The sequence below is a fragment of the Temnothorax americanus genome, unplaced genomic scaffold (assembly GCF_048541705.1).
Source record: "Temnothorax americanus isolate GAGA-0224 unplaced genomic scaffold, ASM4854170v1 Scaffold28, whole genome shotgun sequence".
NCBI lineage: Eukaryota > Metazoa > Arthropoda > Insecta > Hymenoptera > Formicidae > Temnothorax > Temnothorax americanus.
In genome coordinates, this window is record NW_027509421.1 from 865,526 (window position 1) to 889,733 (window position 24,208).

The 24,208-nt window shown below is 45.1% G+C and overlaps 5 protein-coding genes and 1 long non-coding RNA gene across 11 annotated transcripts; 3 read left to right on the forward strand and 3 right to left on the reverse strand.

Moving 5' to 3' along the window:
• Nucleotides 1-356: 356 nt before the first annotated feature.
• Nucleotides 357-2,913, forward strand: LOC143899710 (solute carrier family 35 member E2A). The gene is made up of 5 exons (XM_077410210.1): nucleotides 357-1,055; nucleotides 1,285-1,536; nucleotides 1,655-1,841; nucleotides 1,922-2,125; nucleotides 2,206-2,913. The coding sequence occupies exons 1-5, from the start codon at nucleotides 767-769 to the stop codon at nucleotides 2,396-2,398; spliced, it is 1,125 nt and encodes a 374-aa protein (XP_077266336.1). The 5' UTR covers nucleotides 357-766; the 3' UTR covers nucleotides 2,399-2,913.
• On the reverse strand, nucleotides 2,633-6,315 carry Cth (Cystathionine gamma-lyase). Of its 3 annotated transcripts, none has more exons than XM_077410207.1 (8): nucleotides 5,944-6,315; nucleotides 5,155-5,321; nucleotides 4,298-4,582; nucleotides 4,027-4,158; nucleotides 3,793-3,928; nucleotides 3,563-3,715; nucleotides 3,236-3,401; nucleotides 2,633-3,164 (listed from the first exon to the last, which is right to left on the reverse strand). In XM_077410207.1, exons 2-8 carry the CDS (start codon nucleotides 5,317-5,319, stop codon nucleotides 3,020-3,022), a joined length of 1,182 nt encoding a protein of 393 aa, XP_077266333.1. In that variant the 5' UTR covers nucleotides 5,320-5,321; nucleotides 5,944-6,315; the 3' UTR covers nucleotides 2,633-3,019. The 3 variants fall into 3 exon arrangements, with proteins under 3 accessions (XP_077266333.1, XP_077266332.1, XP_077266334.1); XM_077410206.1 differs by having other exon boundaries at nucleotides 5,155-5,409; XM_077410208.1 differs by having other exon boundaries at nucleotides 5,155-5,295; nucleotides 5,944-6,310.
• LOC143899717 (uncharacterized) lies at nucleotides 3,303-3,931 on the forward strand. Its single transcript, XR_013257579.1, has 2 exons — nucleotides 3,303-3,432; nucleotides 3,525-3,931. It is a non-coding gene; the product is annotated as an uncharacterized LOC143899717 (long non-coding RNA).
• Nucleotides 6,316-7,055: 740 nt separating the features above from the next.
• Nucleotides 7,056-10,710, forward strand: LOC143899713 (uncharacterized). Of its 2 annotated transcripts, none has more exons than XM_077410225.1 (5): nucleotides 7,056-7,644; nucleotides 7,727-8,085; nucleotides 8,169-8,283; nucleotides 8,502-8,779; nucleotides 8,871-10,710. In XM_077410225.1, exons 2-5 carry the CDS (start codon nucleotides 7,909-7,911, stop codon nucleotides 9,201-9,203), a joined length of 903 nt encoding a protein of 300 aa, XP_077266351.1. In that variant the 5' UTR covers nucleotides 7,056-7,644; nucleotides 7,727-7,908; the 3' UTR covers nucleotides 9,204-10,710. The 2 variants fall into 2 exon arrangements, with proteins under 2 accessions (XP_077266351.1, XP_077266352.1); XM_077410226.1 differs by having other exon boundaries at nucleotides 7,063-7,644; nucleotides 7,727-8,049.
• Lint-o (L(3)mbt interactor in ovarian somatic cells) lies at nucleotides 9,369-18,630 on the reverse strand. 3 transcript variants are annotated; one of them, XM_077410182.1, is made up of 6 exons: nucleotides 18,507-18,630; nucleotides 13,415-15,043; nucleotides 12,846-13,053; nucleotides 12,643-12,752; nucleotides 12,175-12,555; nucleotides 9,369-12,053 (listed from the first exon to the last, which is right to left on the reverse strand). In XM_077410182.1, the coding sequence occupies exons 1-6, from the start codon at nucleotides 18,570-18,572 to the stop codon at nucleotides 11,907-11,909; spliced, it is 2,541 nt and encodes an 846-aa protein (XP_077266308.1). In that variant the 5' UTR covers nucleotides 18,573-18,630; the 3' UTR covers nucleotides 9,369-11,906. The 3 variants fall into 3 exon arrangements, with proteins under 3 accessions (XP_077266308.1, XP_077266309.1, XP_077266310.1); XM_077410183.1 differs by lacking the exon at nucleotides 18,507-18,630 and adding an exon at nucleotides 17,255-17,998; XM_077410184.1 differs by lacking the exon at nucleotides 18,507-18,630 and adding an exon at nucleotides 16,535-16,813.
• A 489-nt stretch (nucleotides 18,631-19,119) lies between these two features.
• Nucleotides 19,120-23,704, reverse strand: LOC143899700 (uncharacterized). The gene is made up of 8 exons (XM_077410181.1): nucleotides 22,113-23,704; nucleotides 21,885-21,975; nucleotides 20,822-21,795; nucleotides 20,554-20,740; nucleotides 20,304-20,450; nucleotides 19,807-20,101; nucleotides 19,421-19,688; nucleotides 19,120-19,354 (listed from the first exon to the last, which is right to left on the reverse strand). The coding sequence occupies exons 1-8, from the start codon at nucleotides 23,388-23,390 to the stop codon at nucleotides 19,292-19,294; spliced, it is 3,303 nt and encodes a 1,100-aa protein (XP_077266307.1). The 5' UTR covers nucleotides 23,391-23,704; the 3' UTR covers nucleotides 19,120-19,291.
• Between the last annotated feature and the right edge of the window lie 504 nt (nucleotides 23,705-24,208).

Consider the following 24,208-nt stretch of genomic DNA (forward strand, 5'->3'; position numbering starts at 1 on the left):
TTTTTTTTTTTTATTTACTAACACGTCTGTCCAGGGAGCTTTGTCTGTCACTGAGTATTCCACGCAATAGAATAATTTTCATTGGCATAAATATATGCGTTATGATAAAATAATGTTAAATGTAAAAATATAACTAAGTAAGATTAATTCCTTCACGAATAACGTGTTGAATAGCGCATTTTCTGCTTTAAATTGTTATTCATATCGTTTAAAATTTTATGCAATTTTATTTTTATAAAATTTCACGTTGGATTTTTTTTATATTTTACTTTTAAAAAGCGAAAGTGCGGGAAGTGCGAAGAGCGTAAAAAAAGCCGGTAGGTAATGTTGGTTTCCACATGTAGACGAGCAGCGCAAGTAGGTATGTACCTATTGTAGGGAGGTAACGCTCGTTGATTAGGTTTGATAATGCCTCTCGAGAGGGGTGGTTATTCGTGAAGAAAAAAAGAGAAAACACGGTAAACGAAAGAGGAGACAATTGTCATGCAAGAACGGGGACAACGGCGAGCGCCGGTCAGCCGCGACCGGCCCGGCCGATCGCCGACGTTGAAAAACCGCGGCGCGGTCTAATCGGCGTGTGACCGTGTGACCAGTGTGACTGTCGCAGCCTGTCGGTGACTGACGGTCCGTCCACCTAACCTAACCTAACCCGCGTGAGCGCCAAGGACGGAAAAAGTTTATCTCCGGGCGGCGTGAAAAATGTGATTTCTCGCGCCTCGTGTCTCGCGTTTACGCGAGGACCGGATAGGTAGGGAGTGGACGAGAGATGGGGAACTACTCTGTGCGCGTCAATTATCCGCAGACCGCCCGTGGGGATGCCGAGGAGTCGCCCGTGCCCCAGGGCCCCCAGGATGCCCAGCCGAAGCAGCAGCAGCAGCTCGCGGATCACGTCAGGAAAAGGGAGGACGCGATCGTCCTGACGAGCGACACGAAGGGCGGTCTGTTCAATCCCCGAGCGCTCCTCTTTCTCACCCTGTGGTACGTCTTCAGCGGGTGTACTCTGTTTCTAAACAAATACATACTGTCCTACATGGAAGGTGATCCCACCATTCTGGGTAAGCAAACGATCGTTTCGAAGCCTCGAGAGCGATATCGCGCAGCGATACGGCTATCTGTGTAGAAATAAACAAAATTCGTCGTTGACGTAATGTCGTAGTGTCTTCGTATCGGTGTGACATCGGTATTGGAACATTCAAATATTTGACACGTCAGCTGCTAACGTTTCACAGCTTCCCTTTTGCATTAGGCGTACATATTTTTATAAAATATCGTTCTGAATTGCAGGTGCTTGCCAAATGTTGATGACCGCGATATGCGGATTGATACAAATGTACTTTCCCTGTGGTATGTACAAAGCTAGTTCAAGATTGATGAGACCACCAGGATTTTACAAGCACATGACACTGGTAGGCTGCACAAGGTTCGCCACGGTAGTCTTAGGTCTAGTATCGTTAAATTATGTAGCTGTAAGTTTCACAGAAACCATAAAGAGTAGCGCACCTCTTTTCACCGTCCTCATCAGCAGGTATTTATTAGGTGAGCATTTACGTATCTTTGTATTTAGTGCAATTTATAATTTATAAAAATTCAGCTTTTGGTAATTAGTTTGAGCAATTAGAATTGTTCACGCGCAACCAACCGATCGTGTTTTTAGGGGAACATACAGGATTATATGTAAATCTATCTTTAATACCTGTAATGGGTGGGCTGGCACTGTGTTCCATCAATGAAATTAGTTTTGATCTCAGAGGGTTTATCGCCGCTATGGCCACAAACGTAACCGAGTGCTTGCAGAACGTTTACTCGAAAATGTTGATCAGCGGTGATAATTTTAAATATACGTAAGTAGTAAATAGCGTACGAATGGGTAAGATTGTAAACCATAAAAGAGAGAAAAAGAACGTCACATTATTTTTTGCAGACCAGCAGAACTGCAATTTTATACCAGTCTAGCGTCAATTGTGGTACAAATACCGGTGTCGATATTGTTGGTCGATCTACCTACCCTGGAGCATTCCATGAGCTTTAAATTATTCGCGGCATTCCTTCTCAACGGAGTATTCTTTCACTTTCAAAGTATTACCGCTTATGTACTTATGGATTATATCAGTCCCGTTACACATAGGTATGTAATCGTCCTTTTGTGCGTGTAATCGAAACTGCATTTCCCGCTTAATTCTAACGCACAATTTTCTAATATTGTAGCGTCGCTAATACCGCAAAGAGAGCTTTCTTAATATGGCTCTCCGTTCTACTGTTTAACAATCCCGTAACGGGATTATCGGCGCTCGGCACTTCCTCCGTCATCGTGGGAGTGTTGCTGTACAATCGGGCACAGGAATACGATAGGATAAATAGAACGAAGTTACGATATTCGTCGAAGATCAATTTGCAGTAGGACAATTTTTTCAGTCTGCAATGATTCGTGCGTACGGGAGGAGAAACATGTGTCGCTGCATCAAACATATTGCATTGGCAGTACAAACAATATCCAGTTTTATACAGCAGTATTCCGTTCAGTGGGACGCAAGACGGTACATGTTTGTAGAATTAAGACGAAGTACAATCAATGGAAATCATGTTTTGTTGAATTTAGTGATTGCCAGTGAATTTTTGTGATCTGTGAAAAGCATTTGTTTTTTTTTTTTTTCGTTCGCAATCTGTAATATATAACATTAATTAGATCTCACTACGAAATGTAATTTGTATTGTTTCCAAACTTGCATACATCTATTTGCACGTTCGGAAACGTCTGACAGGTATGACAAGCAAAAAAAGGACGAGCGATCACGTGTGACAAAAAGCATCCGATTATCGCTGTATTATACAAGTGTTCCTAATGTAAATGTGAGAACTGTGGGAATGTATAAAAGAGTTTTATAAAAATAAAATTTCTTTATATACCTACCGACACTGCAGGTGTTCGATATTATTTCTAATACAATTAATACAAATTTATAATATAATTAGTACAAATACTTGCTATTACTTCCGCGGTTATCTAATTACATTCGTTAATTCATTGACAAGCATCTAACGCATTTTTTATATCGGCTACGAGATCCTGCTCCGTTTCAATTCCAACAGATAGACGAATTAATTGATCGGTTATACCTAATTTTGCTCGTGCATCTTCCGGTACGGACGCGTGCGTCATTATGGATCTAAAAAAAAAAAATGAGGAAAATATGTTAAAAATATAAATTTTTTTAATACACATATTTTCAATACTTACGGCAATTCAGCTAGCGATTCGTAACCGCCCAAGGATTCGGCCAGACTGAAAACTTTCAATGCTTTCAGAAAACGCAGCGAATCGCCTTTCAGATAGAAAGAGACCATTCCGCTGTGTCCTGATGTTTGTCTAAGCGCAAGTTCATGTTGTTGGTGTGACGGGAGATCTGTAACGTAACAACGCATGTATTTTATCTTGTGAATATTTTAGCATTGCATTGATTATTGGGACATTAATTATAGATAACCAGAGTATGCAACAGATAACAAAAGTACACTTCTATTTTAAGAACACGCGATAAGGAGGAAGATAAGAAATTGTACATACATGGATGAAACACTTTTTCAACGGAAGGATGAGATTCGAGAAACTTAGCCACGGTCAAACAATTCTTCATGTGTTGCTGCATGCGGAGTTCAAGCGTTTTCAAGCCACGATTGACCATAGCGCAGTCGAATGGTGATGGAACAATACCCATAGCTAGATAAAAAAAAAGAAATATTATACAAAATCTTCAAATGCATGGGTCGGAAGAATTCTGATTTACACTGATTTACCATTTTGTAGAAATCGCAATCTCTTCGCGAGATCGTCCCGGCGCGTAATCGCGGCGCCCATTATAATATCGCTATGCCCGTTCATGTATTTAGTGAGACTGTAAATGACTATGTCTGCACCAAGATCAAGAGGCTTCTGTTTTTTAAACACAAATATATTGGTTGTACTTTCTTTCATATTGAATACGTACAGTTCAATATAATTTTTCTGAAAAATATGCCTATGAAACTTACTTGAAAATAGGATGTGAGAAAAGTATTGTCGACCACGAGTATAATGTCTGGACGAGATTTCAAGCCGTCAGCGACAGCTTTGATATCTGTAAGCTTCATCAACGGGTTTGTCGGAGTTTCCAGCCAAATCATCTACAACGGAACAAGTTACAATGCAGAAAATAAACTAATATGATATTTAAAAATACAACGATGTTTAAAAAATACAATATCATTAATATCTAAAATAATTTTAGATAATACGATCATTACTTTTATTTTTTAATCTAACCTTGGTATTTGGCTGTATGGCATCTATAACGTTTTGTACATTAGTCGTGTCAATGAAAGTATATTTGATGCCTTTGCTACACTTCTGGATGTAACGATTTGTCCCGCCGTAGAGATCGTCCCCAACGACGAGATGATCGCCTGCCTCTAATAAAGAAACGACGACAGTCGTAGCACCTAGTCCGGAAGAAAAGCAAAAGCCGTGTTTGCCATTTTCCAAAGCAGCCAGGCATGCTTCCAGTACGTTACGCGTAGGATTGCCGCTTCTGCCATATTCATATTCCGCCTAAAAATAAAACAGTTAAAATTAAAACGTCAGTATGCAAAAGTCTTCTTTTCAAACTTGTAAGTATTTTTTAATTATTATATCCAAAAGAATGAAGTTGTCACGTGTTCTCTGCAAAAAATTCTGTAAAAGATTTGATAGGCAGACGCATTCGAGTTGCGAATTGTTATTTGACATTTGAACTATATATTTATATTCACCTTGGATTGATACGAAACTAAAATTTTTCCAAATGCTTCAATATATAGAAATATGTTTACTCTGGCAATATATATAGCACGTTTGACTCGTATTTAGTTATTAAATCATTTATTTAACTATATATATTCAATTATTATTTCTTTTCCTTTCTTCATTCAACTTTTCGATACAAGTTAATTTATAAAAAAAAAGAACATAATTTTATTTTTGCAACTTAGTTATATAAATTTTTTATTTTATTAATAGCTACCAAAATTTAATGCAGTTTCTGCTAGCTGTAATTGACAGTAATTGGTCGAGTAAGAGGAAGCAATTGCTAAGAACTATAAATAGCTGAATTTTGATGAGTCGTTCGTATGTTTAGTTCTTACTTTGTGGTGCGCTGGATCATCCTGTTGAAAAGTAGTGGACATCACCAAAGGTGGTACAATTGCGCGATGATTCCACTGCTTAGGATCTTGCCCAGCATGGATTGCCGTCGTTGCGAAACCTTTCTCCGTTGAAGTCATTGTCTGCCCAGTAAAAATTTTTGCCATCTCTCTCAGTATCAAATATTAATTAAAAATATAATCTATTATTGATTTGTTACAATTAATAGTAACATTGTTCGTTATTAATTTTATAATCTATATATGAAATAATAATATATATTAATAGAATTATACATGTAATTATATATATAGTTAATATATTAAAAGTATTAATGTACAATTTTGTAACAATCGGTTTCTTCAGTTTATTTCATCGCGAACAAAGAGTTGAACGCATACGCATCTGGTATATTTTATTGAATCAATTTATGAGATAGCGCATGCGATAAAAAAAGCTGCAAAACGCGATAAGTCACCGATAATAAAAAAATTTTAAGTCTAGCTTTTCAAACTCAAATTAGGAGAAATCTTATTTGTACAAAGTGCTAAAAAAAAGGAAAAGAAATATATTCTTTCTCTCCAGAATTGAAGGGTTCTTTTATCAGACAACTTTCTGACCGCTCGTTCGTGGAAATTAAAAATGTAGGTAGGTGCGAGCCCATGCGAGCCACTCTCCGTTCGCGACGCGATCGATCTTCTCAGATTTTCTGCGCTTCGTTCCGGTCGGACTCGTCGGTGCAAGAAAATGCAGCTGATTTAAGGGGACTGTTTTCTTGGCAGCAAACTTACCGATGATGAAACGGGTTTGCCGAATGATGGATTTATGAGCTTCTCCTTGAGAATTGTCGAGAAAATTAGATCACGGTAGAGTTGATATGATCTAAAGAAAAACGTCGTCCGAAATGGTCCAACCACACTGCTGGCGACGAGAGCAATTTATATGCCTACCACCAGTTTTCCACCGCGTTGGCAGACACGTGGCCGGACAAATAAAAGACGGGCAGCACTCTCACATGTTCTTATGGAGCCGGGGGGTGGGTGCTCCCGAGTCCCGATGGAGCGGATCACGCGGAAGCGGAATGCTGAATTACCGGATCACCAATCACGGGATCGTTCTGATAGAACCCTTTCGAAAATTCCGTCGAAACGATCGTGTGATTGGTGATCCGCTCGTTCCGCTACCGCGCGAAATCGCTCCATCGGGATGCACCCTGGCAAAACTCGAACACGCACTTACGCAATAACATTTGATATATCGCAATATGTCGCAACATGTCGATAAAAGTATCGATTTTAATCATTTAAAACGCATAAATTGTAACATATAATTGCCGGTGTAATTTGTTTTAAAAGCATAATATACATATAAGAACGTAATTAACAAAGAAATTGAGTTGTACAAAATTTCTATGATTTTCTAAGAATTCAGGGAAATGAAATATCTCGAATACTCTTAGAACATATACAGACTTGAAATTGCAAAAATTCAAATTCCTGAAAAACTAAATATTGAAATATACTTAACAATTGAAGATATCAGGGTAATTAGAACTGTTCTTTAAATTTCAGTTTCTCGGACCGATTTTCGTCAATTTTGACCCAGTGTATCCACGCGACACAGAGGACATTTTTTTACGAGATATATCTGCGATACACTCTTCGCAGCTGCAAAAGTAAACTATATATTAGAAAATGTTTTCATCTCTCCTCTCTGCGTGCGCGTAACATCGCCGTGATAAAAATCGCTCGAGCGCGAAAGGTCGCCTTTGTTATTATTGGTTGCGGTCCACTTGACACTACAAATACTTTGGAGCGTTCTTCTTCTCCTTCTTTCTTCATTGAAAGAAAAGAGAAGAGGAATGCTTCGAAGCATTTGTAGCGTCAAATGGACCGCAGCCTGTTTCGCTTGGAACGACGAAGCATTCACACGTGGCAAACATTTGGGCCTGTCCGGATGTGGATTTGCATATACTACATTTAAACGAGCGTTACTTCTGTAGTAATTATAGTAATAACTTACGCGCGATAATTCCTTCGCGTAAACGGGATTTTGTAGTAACTTACGATAATTTACTCCGCGTAAACGAGTGAATTATCGTAAGTTACTACAGAATAAGTAACGCTCGCGCAAACGTAGTAATAAGAGTCCGAGAATTTCAAAATCTCGAGAATCGCAGGCGACCAGCCAATCGCAGCGTCCAGCCGCGCTCCTGTCACCCTAACGTCGCTGCATCATGCACGTCGCTGATCGCTCCATCACCCGTCGCGAGTGTGTAGTGTGTACTCCTCGCAGTTCTCACGACCTCGCGTCGAGGTCCGTCCGGAGCGTCCGGAGCAATAAAGAATTTAACGCGAGGGAAGTAGAGAAGTCGTTTGAATCGGATCCCCGATCTGCTACCCCCAATTATGATTTTTATTTCCGAGTAGAATTACCCCAATGTGTGACAAATACAAAGGCCGAAAATATAAATTCCAAGTTACATGACTAAGGTAAATAAATATCTGTTATTGCAGCTCTTGGAAATCCAAATAATAATTTAGATAAATAATTATTTGCCTGTCAACTTCGAAGCCGTCTCTGTTGCCTCCGCGAGTTTGGCAGTTTGCCTCGACCTGGATATGTGATCGTTAAAACAGAACGTTGGTGGTGTGGATAAACGTGAAGGAGGGTATACAGATTTCCGGAGTACTTACCCCCTCGAGAAAGAGAGGTAGAAATTAGGAAGAAAATTGGAACTCGAGGCATCTCCGGAGATGCCAGGGAACATGGAAATTGCTGCGTTGCTGGTGCTGCTCGTCGCAGAACTTACCGTCGGGGACACGGTTGACAGTATGTTGAATCGCAAGGATCCCTGCACCACTCTGTGCGAGAAGACACCTATCGGCTTTCCAAATGTAAATGTGTTAGCTTTGTGTAATCCTGAATTCTATGTGTGTATATATATCCTCATATATACTGTACGTATATACATACATATATATCCACTTTTGTATGATCAATCGTTTTGTTTTAGAGCACGTACGTAAAGTCCTGCTGTCAACGAGGCTGCAGGTTCTTCAATCTAGTCGACTTGCGTTACGGATGGGAGCAAAACAGTTTGAATGGCACCAGGAATGCCTGCGAGGCTTGTATGCGACATCTATAATTATGTTATATTTTTTAAGAGAGTATACAAAGTATTTGGCTTTGATTTTTAGAGATTTGTTGACAATATTTTATGCTTATATATTCAGAGGAATTTATATTCTTCCTCTGTGAAATTCTTTCTGCGTTATTTCTCATTCGGCATGTAGTTCAATCCTACGTCTTTCACAATATAAAACTGCTTTTGTATTATTTGTCACAGCGTGCGCCGAGGCTTACACAAATCCGAATGATCGCTACGTCTGTAACTCTGGCTGTAATTTCATGGCCAAGCAACGAATTTCAGACCTATTGTCTCTGTTCACTGTCGCCATATGCATGGAGGAAAGTATAGATGTTTTACCAATGTCGGCCGACATACCGGAGAATGATATATTAACCGATCCTGGATTGCGCAAGGAACTACTTCCCAGATGGTGGGATTCTGATGGTTTCAAATTGCCACAGACGTATGTTAAAACCATACCAATAGACGCCAGGGTAAGCGAGACATTTTCCACGGTTAATAACTAATGCTGAGCATATATATTTTTGGATATAAATGTGAAATGCATAATTGATAAAATCGTAGACCGTGGATTACACTCTGTCCTCTGACTATTCGGGAGAAACTAGACAACCGGCGTCTACGTCTAAATCGGAATCATTTCAACGTGAAATGGAACAGGCGAACGATGTCTCCGTTCCGTCTTTTGTGTACGGACGAGTTTACGTGATTTTTGCTCCTATGATAATGTCTGCAATGACGTTATTTCTTATATCGAAGAAAGATATCTCAGATAAAAACATGCCTTATAAAAATATCAATTCTTCGTCCGATGTTGCGTTATTTATACCGGATGAAGCGGTGATGTACAAGGTACCACCACCCAAATACAATGAATCGTCCAGTCGTGCCATTTAATTCACAACGTTTCGATGAAGATTTAATGCGAGATGTGATTGTATCGCGTTTTGAAAGTCGTAGCATAATATAATAATGCAATGATACAAATATTAATTACTGTGAATATCTCTTTTAATCGCGCTTTGAAAGTCTAGATTACATTTGCAACAAGTGCCATAGAGAAACCAAATTATTATTTTTTTTTTTTTTTATAAAATAATTGGTGATGAAATATTTGCACATGCGTGCATGTATAGCATGTTTAGTGAAACACAAGGTGAAGCAATAACCATGAAATGGCAGGCAAAGACAAGCTTGTTCGGCGACATAAAATTTCCAAATCGAACTGCGCTCTGTAAAATATCGAGTTTTTCGAAGATTTTTATGTTGATAATTATATTACAGACTGATCTGTTAGTTTTTGAAGTGTGTATATATCGAAGAGAACGCAAACTTTTAATATCAAAAATTGCGAAGCTTTTACGTCTTTTCTGAATGCAATTGCATAATTTGTATATGTATATATAGTTAAGCCAATATGTGAATTATGTATCATACAACGAACAAGTTCAAATTCGCAGAGGAAATAGACGCAAAACTTTTTCAACGACAATATAGGTACGTAATCAAAATGTCATTTGAGTTGATCGCTCTTATTGTTTCGTGGCAAGCCATCATCCGAGAGTCGAAACGATAATAGTACAATATATAAAATGGAGAAGGCTTTGTGCGCACGTCGTGATATATTCAAATCTGTCTGTAAAAAAATATTGTAAGGTATACATAAATATTTTGTATTATACAAAGATTTATCTCAGTTTTTTCTTTATAAAAGAAAAAAAAGGACTGAAATTTGTTCATACGAAGATTGTTTCAATTTCGCGTTTTTGCTAGAATTATAGAATTGCATTTGCATTTTCTTCGGCACGGTATATCGTACTTAACACTCACGTAGCATCGGTGTGATCGAAATATTGTATTCCCGTAAACAAGACACATATAAGAATTACAATTATCTTTGCCGATTATATGATATGTACATATAATCAATATAATTCATACACGCATTAGTATATACACGTATTCCGCGCGAATCTTTTCAGAATTTTTATAAAGTCTCATCTGTATCATATATTAGAATTTGTTTATAGCGTATATATTCTAAGTATATTTGTTACACATACATAACGCATTCTTAATTTTAACAGCGAGCAATATGCGCGATTAAAGTCTTATTCTTTATTTAAAGAGATACGCGAGACGGTGAGGTGTCGTGATACTAACGCGCGTTACATATGTATATTATTTACAGTGTTCACTAGAAAATTTCCATCGCAACTCCTTTTACGCTACTTATTCTTGCGGAACAAGAATAACGTTTTTTATTCTCACGCATGTAAGGGTAACGATGTAACCAAGTTTTTATCTTTTTTTTTATACGATACATATCGACACGTGTGAGAATATAATGAACGTTTTGTGTGAGAATATATTGAAATCTTTATGCAGAGAGCGATTGATTTTAGCAGCGTCATGACGCAGTCTTGAAAGTTTCAAACTAAACTAAATTTACATGTAATCTAGGAATATATGTATAAAAGTAAATGTTCAAGTTCCTGTTTGTAAGACTTATACTTCTTAAATTAAACGTCGTTGTTACCGATATACCGAGTATAGAAAGTAAGATTTTGCGTGTGTGTTCTCCTTCAATGCAATTTGTCGAAAGTAAGCTCGATCATTTTCTGCGTGTCCGTGCGTATCTCGAGAGCTCCGCGATTAGATATCAGTCTCTGGAGGATGTTATTACTATATAACGTATTTATAAATATCAAAATATTTATTGCATATTAGAAAAGTACATGTAAAACCAAAGTATCGCGTTCCTTAACTGGTAGCATCTTATGTAACTACAATTCTACAAATAAACGTGCTACTTCCTATATGTAAAACTTGTGAAAATAAAATACAAGTTTACGTGACGTAAAATCGTGTAAATCAGTCGATAATTTCTCTTTTTCCGTTTCACACGTCCAATGGCAATCGTCGGAACAAACAGCGTGTAGAACTCTCGATACAGGCTTAAATTCAACGTTAACAAGTAACAGTTTGGAAATAGAAAATATCTCTGCCCCTTTTTATAAAATACCGCGAAAAAGGCGGAAAGTATGTACATCGAGTGTATATAATTGCGCGTGTACACACATCCACGGATCGGTACCGGTTTGGCTCGCGACAAATCGCTCGCGGATCTTAGAAACACGTCTCATCTGTACAATGCGGAGCAGTATCTTGAATCCAAGTTACATTCTTAATCTATTGAAAAGGCTTAATTTGTACAAATTATATGCACAATGTCGCGAAGATTGAATTTATGCAAGATATCATCTATATTATTGCCAATGCCAACAGAGTTCGAGATTACCTCCGTGCTTTTTCAGAAAATGTCCCGATACATTCCCAAAGCGGGATTCAACGGCAAACGAACCCCGAACATTCAGGAGTCTCGTTACTAAGGAGCACATATCTGATATCCTTATCGTTCGTAAAAGATCTTTAGCGCTATACTTCATATGTACACAACGTGGAGACTGTCTACAAACTAGAATTACATCGCAATCGTAATCTGAAAGATTTAACTTGTGAAAATTGTTATTAAATTAAATCTCGCAGATTAAAATGCGTACGATATAAGAGATCAATTTTATGCACAATTCGTTCGTATTATTGCCAATACAACTCGGGATCGTCTCTACGAAATTGAAGCTTCAAAACGTGTCGGTATATCTTCAGGGCAGGGCCGAGCAGCAAATTAAGTCCGCACAGAACATCCTTTCGACTCATCATTAAAAGCGCGTGGCCGTCTATCTCCTGGAACATAAATGCAAATAATGCTCAGTGATAAAAGGCAACAAATGCAAACAAACGTGGTATATCGAAACAATTGCGCTAAAAATATTTTGTCCACCTAGTAGATCGATTAAACTCTTACCTGCTGCCGGAAGACTTCGGCTTCTTTGGGAAACAATCTAGCAAAATATTGATACACTTGCTCGGAAGTCCAACACCTCGCGTCGGGAATATTCAGATCGATGGGTCCTTTAGGACCATCGTCTTCCATCTGATCGGAGGAACCCCTCGTAGGAGAAACCTGCGGACTCAGAACCGGCGGTAAAACAGTTGTACTGGACGGGCTGTCCGGCCTGCTTGTCCCGTTGACCGAATTAGCGTTCTGACCGTCGGTCGTCTTGCACCGCTGTTTCTGCGCGCACTCGTTGCAATACCATTTGGAGTTGGATTTTATCGTGACGCGAGACGTGTGACAGAAATAGTGATAGGCATCGTCGCAGCTATAACACGTCACTAATGGACCCTGGATCGAGAAAAAGAACGAAATAAAAATTAATTAACGGGATAAAAATAGTCACGCGAAATGGAATAAAAGGCGTGATAAACTTACAGCGTCGGAGGTCTCGCAGCACACGGTGCAGGTTTTACAGCGCTCGCACTGCCAATTGCTATTAGCTTTCTGTAGTAACTCCTCTGGACTGTAAATGCAACTCGGATGTGCTGCAAGTATACGTAATATGCATATGTGACACGTCAATGAGAAATTGAAAGAAAAAAAAATCGAAATTAGTTCCAATTATATTCAAGAATTACCTCGCACCGTACAATCCCTGCAAGCTACGAGAGCCTCCAGTTTCTCTTTGGCACAGAGGCTGCACTGCCTACACGGTCCGTCTTTGACAGTTGGCTTAGTAACCGAATCCTGAGAGTCTTGCGTCAACAAATTTTTATTGTTACCTGGTCTACCTCGTTTGCGCTTTACCAGGTTGTTATCCGAAGGATCAAATACTTTTCTGGCTCTCTGAAATATAAGAATGAGAGAACACACAAGACGATTCATCAATCTCCGAACGATTCGGTTGAACATCGTCGAAGAAAAAAAAATTAGTTTTAAAGGACATATCAATATTTTTTAAAGATTAACGTTATCTTCAATCTTGAAATACTTGTGCATAAATTAATTCTTCTCGTTGATCTATATATAAAAGTATCCATCTAGGGTCATCCAGAAGTGAATAATTTAGAAGACAACCTTATATTTTGTGCTTTACGTCAAAATATATATTAAAGTGAAACTACATCCTAGTTAAAGACGTATTTCAAAATATTTACAGTTTCCTACAAATACTACGCAACATTAACGCACAGAAAGTCTACGCTACCTTTCGCCTGGCGCTACGGAATCCACTAGCGTTGTTTACGTTGGACGGAGTCGGGGACGTGTTCGTCGACGAGCTCCTACCGGCGTCCTCGTCCTCGCGATCCTCGCTGGACCGTTGTCCAGTTTCCTCGCGCTTCTCCCGCTCGTCCTTGCCGCTCCGCTGGTAGTCCTCGAACTTGATCTCGATGTCCATACGGTCGTCCGTCCTCGCGAACAGGCGCTGCTTACGCTCGGCCTTGACGGACCTCTTGAGGTTAGACGTCGTCTTCTGGACATCGTTGCTCTTTGGTTCCTCCTTGACATCGTTCTCCACGGTTGTCGACGTCGGCGCTGTCACTTCCGGGGAATCGCGTTCCTGTTGGCCACCGTCGACGACGCCGCCGTCGCCGCCGCCGCCGCCGCCGTTGCACGTCACCTCGACGGTCGGCGGCGACGCGCTGCCGCCGCGCTCGGCGTCGTTCTTGTCGCCGCTGACCTCGTAGCATTCCTCCTTTTTGACACAATCCTGCCGCTGCAGTTGCCGCTCCAGTTTCGGACTGTCGTTGGCCTGCCGCGAGGACGATCGCGACGTGTCGTTGGACGTGGTGTCGGTAAGGTTATCCGTCTCGTTGAACTCGTAGAGCTCCGCCGCGGTGGACGTTGCCGTCGCCGTCGCCGTGGCCGTGGCCGTCACCGTCGCCGTCGCCGCTGCCGTTGTCTTGGCCACCTTGGGCGTTAAGCCGTTGGTGCCATTGGTAGCAGCCACCTTACCGACACGCCGTTGCGTCGCGTTGCCGTTCTCCAGGGCGCAGGCGACCGCCGCGGAGGAGGACGGCTGCGCGTCGGCCGCGCCGCCGCGTCGCGACTGCGTCGCGTCCGTCGTCACGTCGGACGTCGCCACCAGCGAGTAATTGCCGTTGGACAGGCGCGCGAGATTGCCGCTCGCGACCTCCCGGCCGAGAAACTCCTCTACCACGCGACGCGACGTCGGGCTCGAGACGCCGTCGAGGAGATGCTCGATCAGGCGACAGGCCGGGACGCCCTGGTCAAGGTAATCGGGCTCCTCGACCACGAGCTCGGAGACCGCGCTCGACACCATGCCCGTGTTGAGTTTCTCCTTGAGGAAGCCCTCCGGTCGATTCTTGAAGAGCTGCAGCCGCGTCCACTTTTTCGCGTTGCGGTAACTGGTGTTACCCTTGTAATCGACCTGGATCACCTTCTCGACCTCGATCAGCCGATGAAGATCGGCGATCGTGTCGCGCGCGTCCACCGCGTAGTTCCGTAGAAGATAGTTGCAGATGCGATCGGCATCCGGGCGCGCTTTGCGCCGACGGAGCTGATCGATCGCCTCGAGTATGTGGTCCTCGTGCGTGATCCGCGGCGCCGCCCGCACCGGGTCCTCCTGCATCTTCGTCATTCGTATCGATATACGGGGCGCGACGCTGCCTCTCGCTCTATCGCTCCCTCCTCTCCCTCTTCCTCGCCCTCTCCGTCCTCGCCCTCGCGATTCGGCCGGCCGCCGCGCCGCTAACCGCTCCTCGACCAACACCGTCCTCCCTCCTCGTTGCCGGGGATGACGACGACCCACGTTGCTCACGATCACAGCTCCGACGTCCGGATTGACAACGATCTCACCTGGGCGCTCCGGGACCTTCGCAAACCAAACGCAGACTCGTGATTTTTGGAAACAGCGCGCGCGCGAGAGAGAGAGAGAGAGACGCGCGACCACGATCCACACGCGCCGGACGTTTCCGCGCGATCCTCTCGTTTCGGCGTAAACGCGCGCGCGCGCGCGCGCTCGCTCCGGTTTCGGCGTGTCTCGCGCGTACGTGCGCCGTCGATGTCGGTCGTCCGTCCGTGTGTTCGCCGCACCGCGCCGCACCGATACCAAATTTAAATTCTACGTTACGAGACCCGAACGTGGTCCCGAGGATTCCTCCACTTCCGATATCGTCCCGGCGCGGCGGCAGGCTCTTCCGTTTCGGTCGCGGCGCGGTCGCGCTTTCCGCCTCCGCCGCGAGCCGTCTCGTCGCGGGAACCGCGCGGATCAACTCTCGCCCTCTTTCTCCGTCTCTCACCCTCGCTCTCTCGCCGTCGCGCTGACGGGCGCGCTCTATCGAGCTCTCGCTCTCCGGCGCGGCGCGCGCTATCGCCGTTGCCGCCGCCGCCGCCGCCGCCGCGTGTCCGCGCGATAAATCCGATCTTTGTGCCGCACGCGACGCAGCGACGCGACGCGACGCGCGCTCCTTCATCCGGAAACGGGCCCGACGCAGCGGAGGAAGAATTCAGAGAAACGCGACGCGGAGCGCGATCGCGAGTGATCGAGGGCGGCCGACGCGACGGGTCGATCGGGCGCGCGCGTTATGGCAGCGTAGCGTGAAACGCGCCAAACGTTCCTCACGCCGCCGGAGCGACCCCTCTCGATCGGAACGTGTCGCGCCGCGCCGCGCCGCGCCGATCATCGCCCGATATCTCCTCGCCGTCCATCGCGGAACGTTTCCGAGAAAAGTTTTCGAATCGAAGCGCTCCGCGCTCTTATCGCAAGTCCGAATCGCTTTGCCACGCGCGCGCGGGTGCCCCGCGGACGCCGCGCTCGGGAAGAAAAAGAAAAAAAAAACAACAAAGGAGTGCGAGGACACCCGCGCGCGCGTGATAATCTCTCGCCGGCGCGCCGCGGATCGAACATCGAACTGCGGAGCGCGATGCGCGTTTCACACCCTCAACCGCGCGCGCGCTACCGCTCGCTCGCGTCTACGGAGATGCCGGATGCCGGGAAAAACCCCCCGAGCGTTCCGAGCTCGCGGAGAAAAAAACGTTGGTCGCGCGAAACTCCCCGATACGCCGCGCCTGAGCCGCGGCCAATCGCGCGAACGTCGCGCGTCCCCCAAAGCCGCGCCGTGCCGCGGCTCCAGACCGGACCGGATCGGCCGAATTCTCGCGTTCGTAAACAATGGCCACACGGGGATCGTCGCCGCGCCGGCACCTGGTCGCTCCGCTCGCCTTCGCCGGGACGTACGGTCCTCTCCCCGTGAGATGACACGCGCGCGCGAAAGAGAGACGAAAGAAAGGGGGGAGGGCAGGGAGAGCGAGAGCTCGGGGGACTCTTTTTTCTCCACGCGCGCCGCGCGCCTGCCGCACTTACCTGCGTGCCGAAAAGCGCGTAATAAATGCGCACCACCGTACCCGGGTCCGCGCGCTCACCTCGGGCCTCGGGCCGCCGCCGAGCGCAAACGTAACGAACGGGGAACGTAAAACGTAACCGGGCGCGCGAAGCGCGCCCCACGTGTCGACGCGACGACGGACCGAACGCGATCCTCGCGAATCAACGCCCGACGGGTCCGGACTCCGGGATAAATTCGCGCGAGGAGAAGGAAATGGCCACCCTAACCTCAAACGAACCTCGCACAGCCGCGACGACTGTGCGAATACCAGCTACCAGCGTGAATACGTCGGCAGCAGCCGCGGCCGCGGCGGCGGCGCGCGGCGCGTTTCGCCGGACGACAACGTCGCTGTGTGCGTGCGCGCCTCTACGCGATCGCGCTTTGCGGGTGTACGCCCGCTGTACACCGGCGCGGTTCTCTCGGCAAAGCGCCTCCGTTCCTCCGTTCTCCATCGGGATCTCAGCCTCGCCGACGCCGACGCGACGTCGCGCGTCGATATACGTATCGGCGCGATATCGACGAGCTCGCTCCTCGATCGCGTTCGCGTCGCGCGCGCGGGCGCGCACGGCGCGACGAGCGACGATGCTCTTCGGCCGGGTCGGAACGGAACGGGGATCTTTCAACGCCGGAGAAGCGCCGGTGGAACGCGGCTTGCCCGAATCGGATCGAGCGGATCAATACCGTAAACTCGTCAAACTTACCAAACTTGTCGGGAAACGCGTCTCGCCCTCGTCGTCTTTCACGCGCGCCACCGCCACCAGTGCCATCGCCACCGCCACCGTCATCGTCGTCTGCTTCTCGCACGCGCGCGCGCGCGCGCGCGCGCGTCGTCTGCTTTGGGTCTGCTCTCTCTCGCACGCGCGCCGCGCGCGTCGTTCCTTTTTCACGGTGCGACGTGCCGCGGTAGCCGCGTGTGTACGGTCGTGAATTTCTCAGAAAAGTAACGCGATATCGTCTCTCCCCGTCGCGTCGAACGATCTCGAGTAGCCCGGAGTAGCCTCTGGCGGCGCGCCGTTTGAGCGAGGCGACGCGCGCGATCTCTCCCTCTCTCTTTCTCCCTCGCCGGCGGAGAAGAATGGCGCGTTAACCCAATCCCGGGGCCTAAACGAACTCGATTTCCAGCGCGTACCTGTGGATAGCGCGACGCGGCGCACCACGGACTTCCGAGTCTCGTACCTCGATCGCCGCGGGACCGTTCGCGCGCGGTCCGATGGACGCGCGCCGCCAGCCGCGCCGATTTCGACGGAAAACAAAACGGAGCGCACGCCGGCCGCGAACGAACGCGCGATATGGACGGACCGCCAAGATCAGCCAAGATGGCACGCGACGCGCGCGTCTCCCACCGGCGGTAGGGCCGGCCCGTCGGCCGGCCGGTGCCCGGTGCCCGACGCCTCGTTGCGACGTCACCGGTGCGGGCGGGTCCGCATGGCCGCGCGCGTAATCCCGCCGGAAATCATAACGCGTCGCACAGTAGATTCCGATCGAATAAACGAACTCGAGCCGAAACGGCGATTCGAAATGGACGGAAGAAACGAAAAAGTTATTTTTTTTTTTTATAAGAATCCGTGAAACCGGCTTGCGAGCGATGCGATTCTCTTCAATGTCCACCACTTCTATCAACGCAGATTAACTTTATCGGCTATTGATACAAGAGCGATAGAATTTCGCTTACGGGACAGATATATTTGTTTTCTCTAATTGATCCCTCTTCCCGTGCGTTAGAAACTTTTCTAGAAATTATGGTTCTACTTGCGTCAACGAAATATCGCGATAAATTAATCGTTAATTGGAAGCTAATCGGAATTCGATCCAGATTGCCCCTCCCCCTCAACTCGAGAATTTATCTCCGCGGTGTATATAACCATACTCTCGAATTACGATGTTGAGATCGGAAAGTGAAAATCGAGGAACAGTCAGTACTTACGGAATTCAGCTCTTTCGATATTAACTTACCCAAGTTCTTCTCGAGAAAGAAAATTTTCGGGAAGGACACGCGCCGCGCTCTCGCGAAGCCAGCATCGCGCTAAGTACAATGTTGCTTTTATCTTGCCGAAAACCGCGACGCCGCTGAGGCCTCTTCCGCTTTCGGCCGACCATGCGATCACGTGTGGCGTTGCGCGCGCGCACGTGCGTACGGTGAAAGTGGGAGGCGACGCATGCGCGGAGCGCGCGCACGGGTCGCGGTCGCAGCCCGTTCAATTTAAAATTTTAATCCTCGACGCGGAATAAATAGCATTTTTTTTTAATGCCACACATAAAAACGCACGACAAAGTTTTTCATCGACATTTTAGATGGCGGGGAGGGAAAACGATAACTTCGAGGCGATCGATCAAATTTTTCAAAATTATCGGAATCATCCTGAGCGTTCAAATATAATTCGTCTTTCTCTGCGAATCTCTCATTAACCCTTTCACAAACCTGGGATCTCGTTATCGCATTATTTTAAATTTAATTTGAGTCGTTTAATTGTCAAGTTGCGTAAATAAATTCATCAAGGATACGCACGTTTGCGCACAACGCTCTAATGAGACTGCTTCGGGATTGGCGAACGGTCGAATCGCACACTTTCTCGCTGCATATTTTATTATAAAACGTACAAGTATATCACAAAAGTAAATAAAAAAAAATCGCGTCTCTTTTTTACGACAATTTCTATAAGAGGCAATCTCCGGTACACGATCGGTATCGCGACAGCGCGATTGTGGTTTCGATCTATCCTTCTTCTTTCGCTTCGTTCTCACGCGCAATTGTTCTCCTTCTCGGCAAAATCACCGGTACTGTGTCGCTTAATTTTGGAAATCTGCGCATAAAATGCAAAAAACCAGTTGGTACGACGATACTCGTGCGAAAGACGTCACAGACGTACCAAGTTGAGCGGCTTGACTCTCGCACTGACTCTGTTGGATTCCTTCAGCGGACTCTGCCGTATCTTTCCGGCATTCTTTTTCTCGCTCACGGGTGAGTATCGGTGGAAATTGATCAAGCTCCTGTTCAAGCGCTCCGGAGACCGCGGATTATTCGTATTGAGCGACGAACGATTCCTCGGCGGCGTCAGGAACCTTGGAATGCCGTGTGCGTCCGTTCGCTGACGCGTGGGTGTTGTAAGTTTCTTCGGGGTCGGCAGCTTAGACGTTCTGAAATATTGAGTAAATCCGCGCGTTACGTAATCTTGTAAGTTTCTTTATTTTCTATGCTCTTGACAAATGACAGACCGAACGGATGGATCGTCGTTTCGAGTCGATTTGCTCTTACCTTTTAGGACTGCCCTTCCGTTCGTCGCTGCCGCTCACGTTTACGTACGTAGTCACCGGCGAAATATCACAGGAAAGGTTACGTTTTTTATTAACGGACGTCAACGGTGCGTTCTCGCTTTTTTGGCCGTCCGGCGTTGACGAGGCTATCGGTTTGGATTTTGCAGATTTCTTAGGCACGCGATTATTATCCGAATTAGGGGTGCTGCTGATCATTTTATTACCCAGTGGAGTAGTTTTGTCGGAGTTTGGTGGAGTAGTGACTTGAAAAGATGTCCTTTGTCTCGCGACTGATGCTACATCGTTGTAAAAATTAGCAGATTGTATTATCAGTTAATAAAATGTCAACTCTTACATAGTTGATAATTATAAAAGTTATCAATTTTTATAATTATAAATTATTAGTTACTTCTCTGTTTAATAAGCATTCGAGGATATTATTACATTATTAGTTAACCAATCAAGCGTTCTTAAGTTCTTTCAACAGATTAAACATACCTCTTTTATTTTGCATGTTATCTACGGGATGCACCGCTTTCATAGGACCTCTTTTACTGACTACGTCCGATCTTTTCTTCAGCTTATTTTTAACGTCGCTTATACCGATGGATTTCTCCTCTTTGTTACCAGGCTCTGCAGCTTCCGCTGAAATGAATTTCAACGTGTAATTCGATTAATTACGTGTCAAGCGAATGATCATTTGATAACAATGTGTACATTTAATGTTAAATTTAATAACATGATTTACCTTTTCTTGTATTGTTCCTTTCTGGAATCGCAAGTTTTTTACTTGATAGATTGTTAACGAATCCGGGGTCGCTTGAAAAACGTTTTTGGCGATTCTCCAATTCAGATGTGTCCCTACGTCCGCGTATTTGTGTGTTTGACGTACTCTTGGGTGATGACTCGACTGCGGATACGCTTCTTCTAACCGTCTTCTCGAGCGGCAGAAAATACAGTGACGCATAAGCAAATAATTAAAATTACATCATAGAAGATAACGAAGATTTACTCACTTTAGATTTTGGTTCCAAGCTTCGTCTTTGTGCTACTCTTGTCGATAGTGCGGACGAATACGCATTACGACCAGATTGTGACGCTCTTACGGGTGTAGTCTGTCGAACATTTTGTTTTCTAGGGCACGTGGCTTGCATTTCATTTCCAATGTTGTTATTTAATGCGGTATTCAACACTTTTCCTATATTTTTAAGTAACTGTATCGTTGCGTCATCCTCAGCTTGACCGCTCAATAATTTCTGGAGATTTATCAGCAATTCTACCGCTATCTTTTTATCTACCTGATCATCTTTCTCTTTATCAAGCTTGCTGCGTTCCGTCAAGTCAGATGAATTTGCGCTACTCGTACGATCTTCGTTACTATCTTTGCAGGATGAAGATGTGACTGATGATTTCTGAGAACCACTGACAATGTCTTGCGATGTATTTTCCGGTGTACAGTTTATGTCTGGCGACTTTTCGTTATTACGGAGCTTTTCTGAGAACGATGCTTTATCGCTTCCTTCCTCGCTTTTATCTGTACTTAATTTATCGGACCTTTCGATTCTATCTGAGGACATTTTCTGAGAACTCTGTGACTTATTCGATATATTTAAACAAGTTACTAATAACTCTGTATTATTTTTATAATTAACGTTCAAAATGTTTTCCAGATTATCAAGTAATTTCTTAGCTTCTGTATTACTTTCTGCTTTAATTAATTTTCTGAGATCTGACAATAACGAAGATACATCTCGTTTTGCAACAGAAACACCGGTAAATGGCGATTCCAGTTTTTTCAATAAATTTTCTTCCGCGCTATCGCTACTTGTAGAAGATTGCCTCTTATCGTCGTTTCTAATGTCTCTCGAGTATCCTTCTGGCGAGACAGGTAAATCAATTAAATCATCTACTACAGGTTCATCATCAAATGCCGGTAATAATGCTGACATCCACAGAGTATTATTCGAAATTAAATCGTCATCCGTACCAGCTGGCGAAGAAAAAGAAAGACGATGAAAAAGAACCATTAAGAACTTAAATTAATTGCAAGTGCTATAATAAAGATTATAAAATACTTACATCCAGAATCTGTTTTTAACGCTAATTCCTCAAAAGTCCTTGCAAGCACCTTAGCCTCATTCAGGATTGACCTATCGACTTTACTTGTATTCTGTAATCAGTTTTTATTTTCTGCTTCAATATCGAGTAATTTAGAAACACGTTAAGATATTAACGATAAACAAAATGTGATTATTTCTTGCAAAATACTAAACACTATGCAGTATATAATTCTGTTAAATATCTTACAGCGAATACAGAGTCCGAAGAACAAGTGGAAGATGAGCTTTTATTAAATTCCTTATTTTGTTCTGGCACGAATACATCGACATCGATCAATTTATTATTCGGGGTCCGTTTATTATTTTCCTCTTTCGTGGAATAGGAGTCGTTCTTCGTTACACTCGAGGTACTGGTCGTATCGTTCATAGTATATCTCAATTTGTTAAGTCTTTCCGCCAAATCCGAAAAGTCGTACTTCCTCGGCTCTATATCCACAAAACTTTCGGTTGCATTCACCTTCTCCTGACTGCTTTTCAACGAACCGTCATCCAGGAAAGCGTTGTTCATAGCATCGTTCGACAGTGCCGACGACGACAGCGAAGCGGAAGTCAATTTCGTTATAGACGAGGCGTTCGATAAATTGGAGAATACAGACCGTTCGCTCAGTTTACTTTCCAAGAAGGCCCTGTCCAGGACAGACGACACGGTGCTGTTAGTGCTCTGCGAGGCTCTCCTACGGCCATCCGTCACGGATTGCGATCTCCTATTCAGACCCAGCAATCCTTTCGGTGACTTTCCAGCTCCCTGCGACAACGAACGCTGAACATTTTGCGGCTTGAGACGTTTGGCGTTTGAAGAAAAGGCAAATCCTCCGAACCAAGTATCCTTCTCCAAGGAAGGTGACGCCTCGCCATTCTCCTCGGGCTTGGCGCTGCTTAGGAACAGCGTGTCATTCATCGCAGACCGACTCAAGATGGACAACTCGAGCGAGTCCGGTCCATCAACGGATACCTTGTGCTCCTGCTCGACGACGGACGCATCGTCTGCCGCTTTGCCATCGCGAACGTAAGTGTTTCTCGCATCGATATCGACGCTTCCCGTCCTGATCTTCGCTTCCCTCTTGTCTCCGCCGAACAAGCCAAACCTGCTTTCGAGCAACGACTCGTCGAGCGCATCCAACGTTTTGTTCATCGTTTTCAAGTACCTCTTCTTACGCCTCGGTGTAAAGTCGTCCGTAAAGTCCACGGACTGCGAGCTTTTCCATTCTTTGGACCTCAGGGCTCGCTGCAGCATCACCTCGAAGGGATCGTTCTTCTTGCTGACGTACTCGACGGTCTCGCGCAGCGCTCGGTCGAACGGATTGTTATTACCGTCGCCCTCGCGCTTCCCGCCCGTCGCCGACTCCGTGCCCGTTCCGTCGTCGCACTCGACACCCTCCGGCGGCGGGATCAGCGGCGACGCAAGCTTCGCCGGCTCCAGCGCTCCCCTCACGTCCGGACTGCTCAGATCTATCAAATCGCACATCGCCTGATCTCGGGTGCGTCCCGCTCAGTCCCGCTGGCCGTCGAACGGAGATCCGCCGGTGTTTACGGCTTCGCACGATCACTCATAAAAAGAGAGAAAAAAGGAGGAGAGAGGTCGGCATGCGCCTAAATTCGTTTCTGGCTGCAAGTTGAGGACTCAGCTGATTACCTCGCTCGACCCCCTGACCCGGACGAATCTCGCGGACATTACAAGGACGACGTTCTCTGTGATGCTTCGACCGATTTATTTATTTATTTATGCGCACGCACGCCCCGAGCAGTCCTCGCCACACGGTTTACGGTTACTTTTTAAATGCAGGTAGCGGAACCGCGCCGAGCGTCCTCTGTCCAGCTGTCCGGAAGTGGCGCAACGGCGCAATGCCCCGGCGGGAACGGTCCTTCGATTCAAAAGCATTCGACGACCGCGACGGAAGACAAGGGAAGCCCTAAGCTGTGGATGGCTTACGTAACTTGCGATAAAATTCTATTTTTGTACTTTACGTCCGTATAACACGTGGAAGATATTTAAAGATTCAGAATATATACCATGAATAAACTGTACGTCACGCACAGTGATGCATAAAAACATATGATATACGTAAAAAATAGAATGAAATTTTAACTTCGATGCGATCGTACAATTATAAATCGTATAAAAAGTTGTTACATTTCATTATTGAACAAATTTGATCAAGAAAGACTTATATATTGATCGTGTACACCTTCTGCTACACCTCTTAGAAGACTTACATTCAGCTGTAGATCTCCAATGGTGTTTCACCAATGATTTATTCATCATTTAATCACACAATCGTTATA

Coding starts and splice junctions, on each gene's coding strand:
- LOC143899710 (XM_077410210.1), top strand. CDS start 767: ATGGGGAACTACTCTGTGCGCGTCAATTATCCGCAGACCGCCCGTGGG. Junction 1,537..1,654: donor CATCAGCAGGTATTTATTAG/GTGAGCATTTAC, acceptor TCGTGTTTTTAG/GGGAACATACAGGATTATAT. Junction 2,126..2,205: donor ATCAGTCCCGTTACACATAG/GTATGTAATCGT, acceptor CTAATATTGTAG/CGTCGCTAATACCGCAAAGA.
- Cth (XM_077410207.1), bottom strand. CDS start 5,319: ATGGCAAAAATTTTTACTGGGCAGACAATGACTTCAACGGAGAAAGGT. Junction 4,159..4,297: donor CCATACAGCCAAATACCAAG/GTTAGATTAAAA, acceptor GTTCCGTTGTAG/ATGATTTGGCTGGAAACTCC. Junction 3,402..3,562: donor TGAAAAAGTGTTTCATCCAT/GTATGTACAATT, acceptor GTTACGTTACAG/ATCTCCCGTCACACCAACAA.
- LOC143899713 (XM_077410225.1), top strand. CDS start 7,909: ATGCCAGGGAACATGGAAATTGCTGCGTTGCTGGTGCTGCTCGTCGCA. Junction 8,086..8,168: donor TGTGTAATCCTGAATTCTAT/GTGTGTATATAT, acceptor GTTTTGTTTTAG/AGCACGTACGTAAAGTCCTG. Junction 8,284..8,501: donor CAGGAATGCCTGCGAGGCTT/GTATGCGACATC, acceptor TATTTGTCACAG/CGTGCGCCGAGGCTTACACA.
- LOC143899700 (XM_077410181.1), bottom strand. CDS start 23,390: ATGTGCGATTTGATAGATCTGAGCAGTCCGGACGTGAGGGGAGCGCTG. Junction 20,741..20,821: donor GCTTGGAACCAAAATCTAAA/GTGAGTAAATCT, acceptor CCGCTCGAGAAG/ACGGTTAGAAGAAGCGTATC. Junction 19,355..19,420: donor GAGTCAAGCCGCTCAACTTG/GTACGTCTGTGA, acceptor TTTTATGCGCAG/ATTTCCAAAATTAAGCGACA.
- Lint-o (XM_077410183.1), bottom strand. CDS start 17,338: ATGACGGTGGCGGTGGCGATGGCACTGGTGGCGGTGGCGCGCGTGAAA. Junction 15,044..17,254: donor CGCGTTTCCCGACAAGTTTG/GTAAGTTTGACG, acceptor TGGTTTGCGAAG/GTCCCGGAGCGCCCAGGTGA. Junction 12,054..12,174: donor CCGAAGTCTTCCGGCAGCAG/GTAAGAGTTTAA, acceptor TTTATGTTCCAG/GAGATAGACGGCCACGCGCT.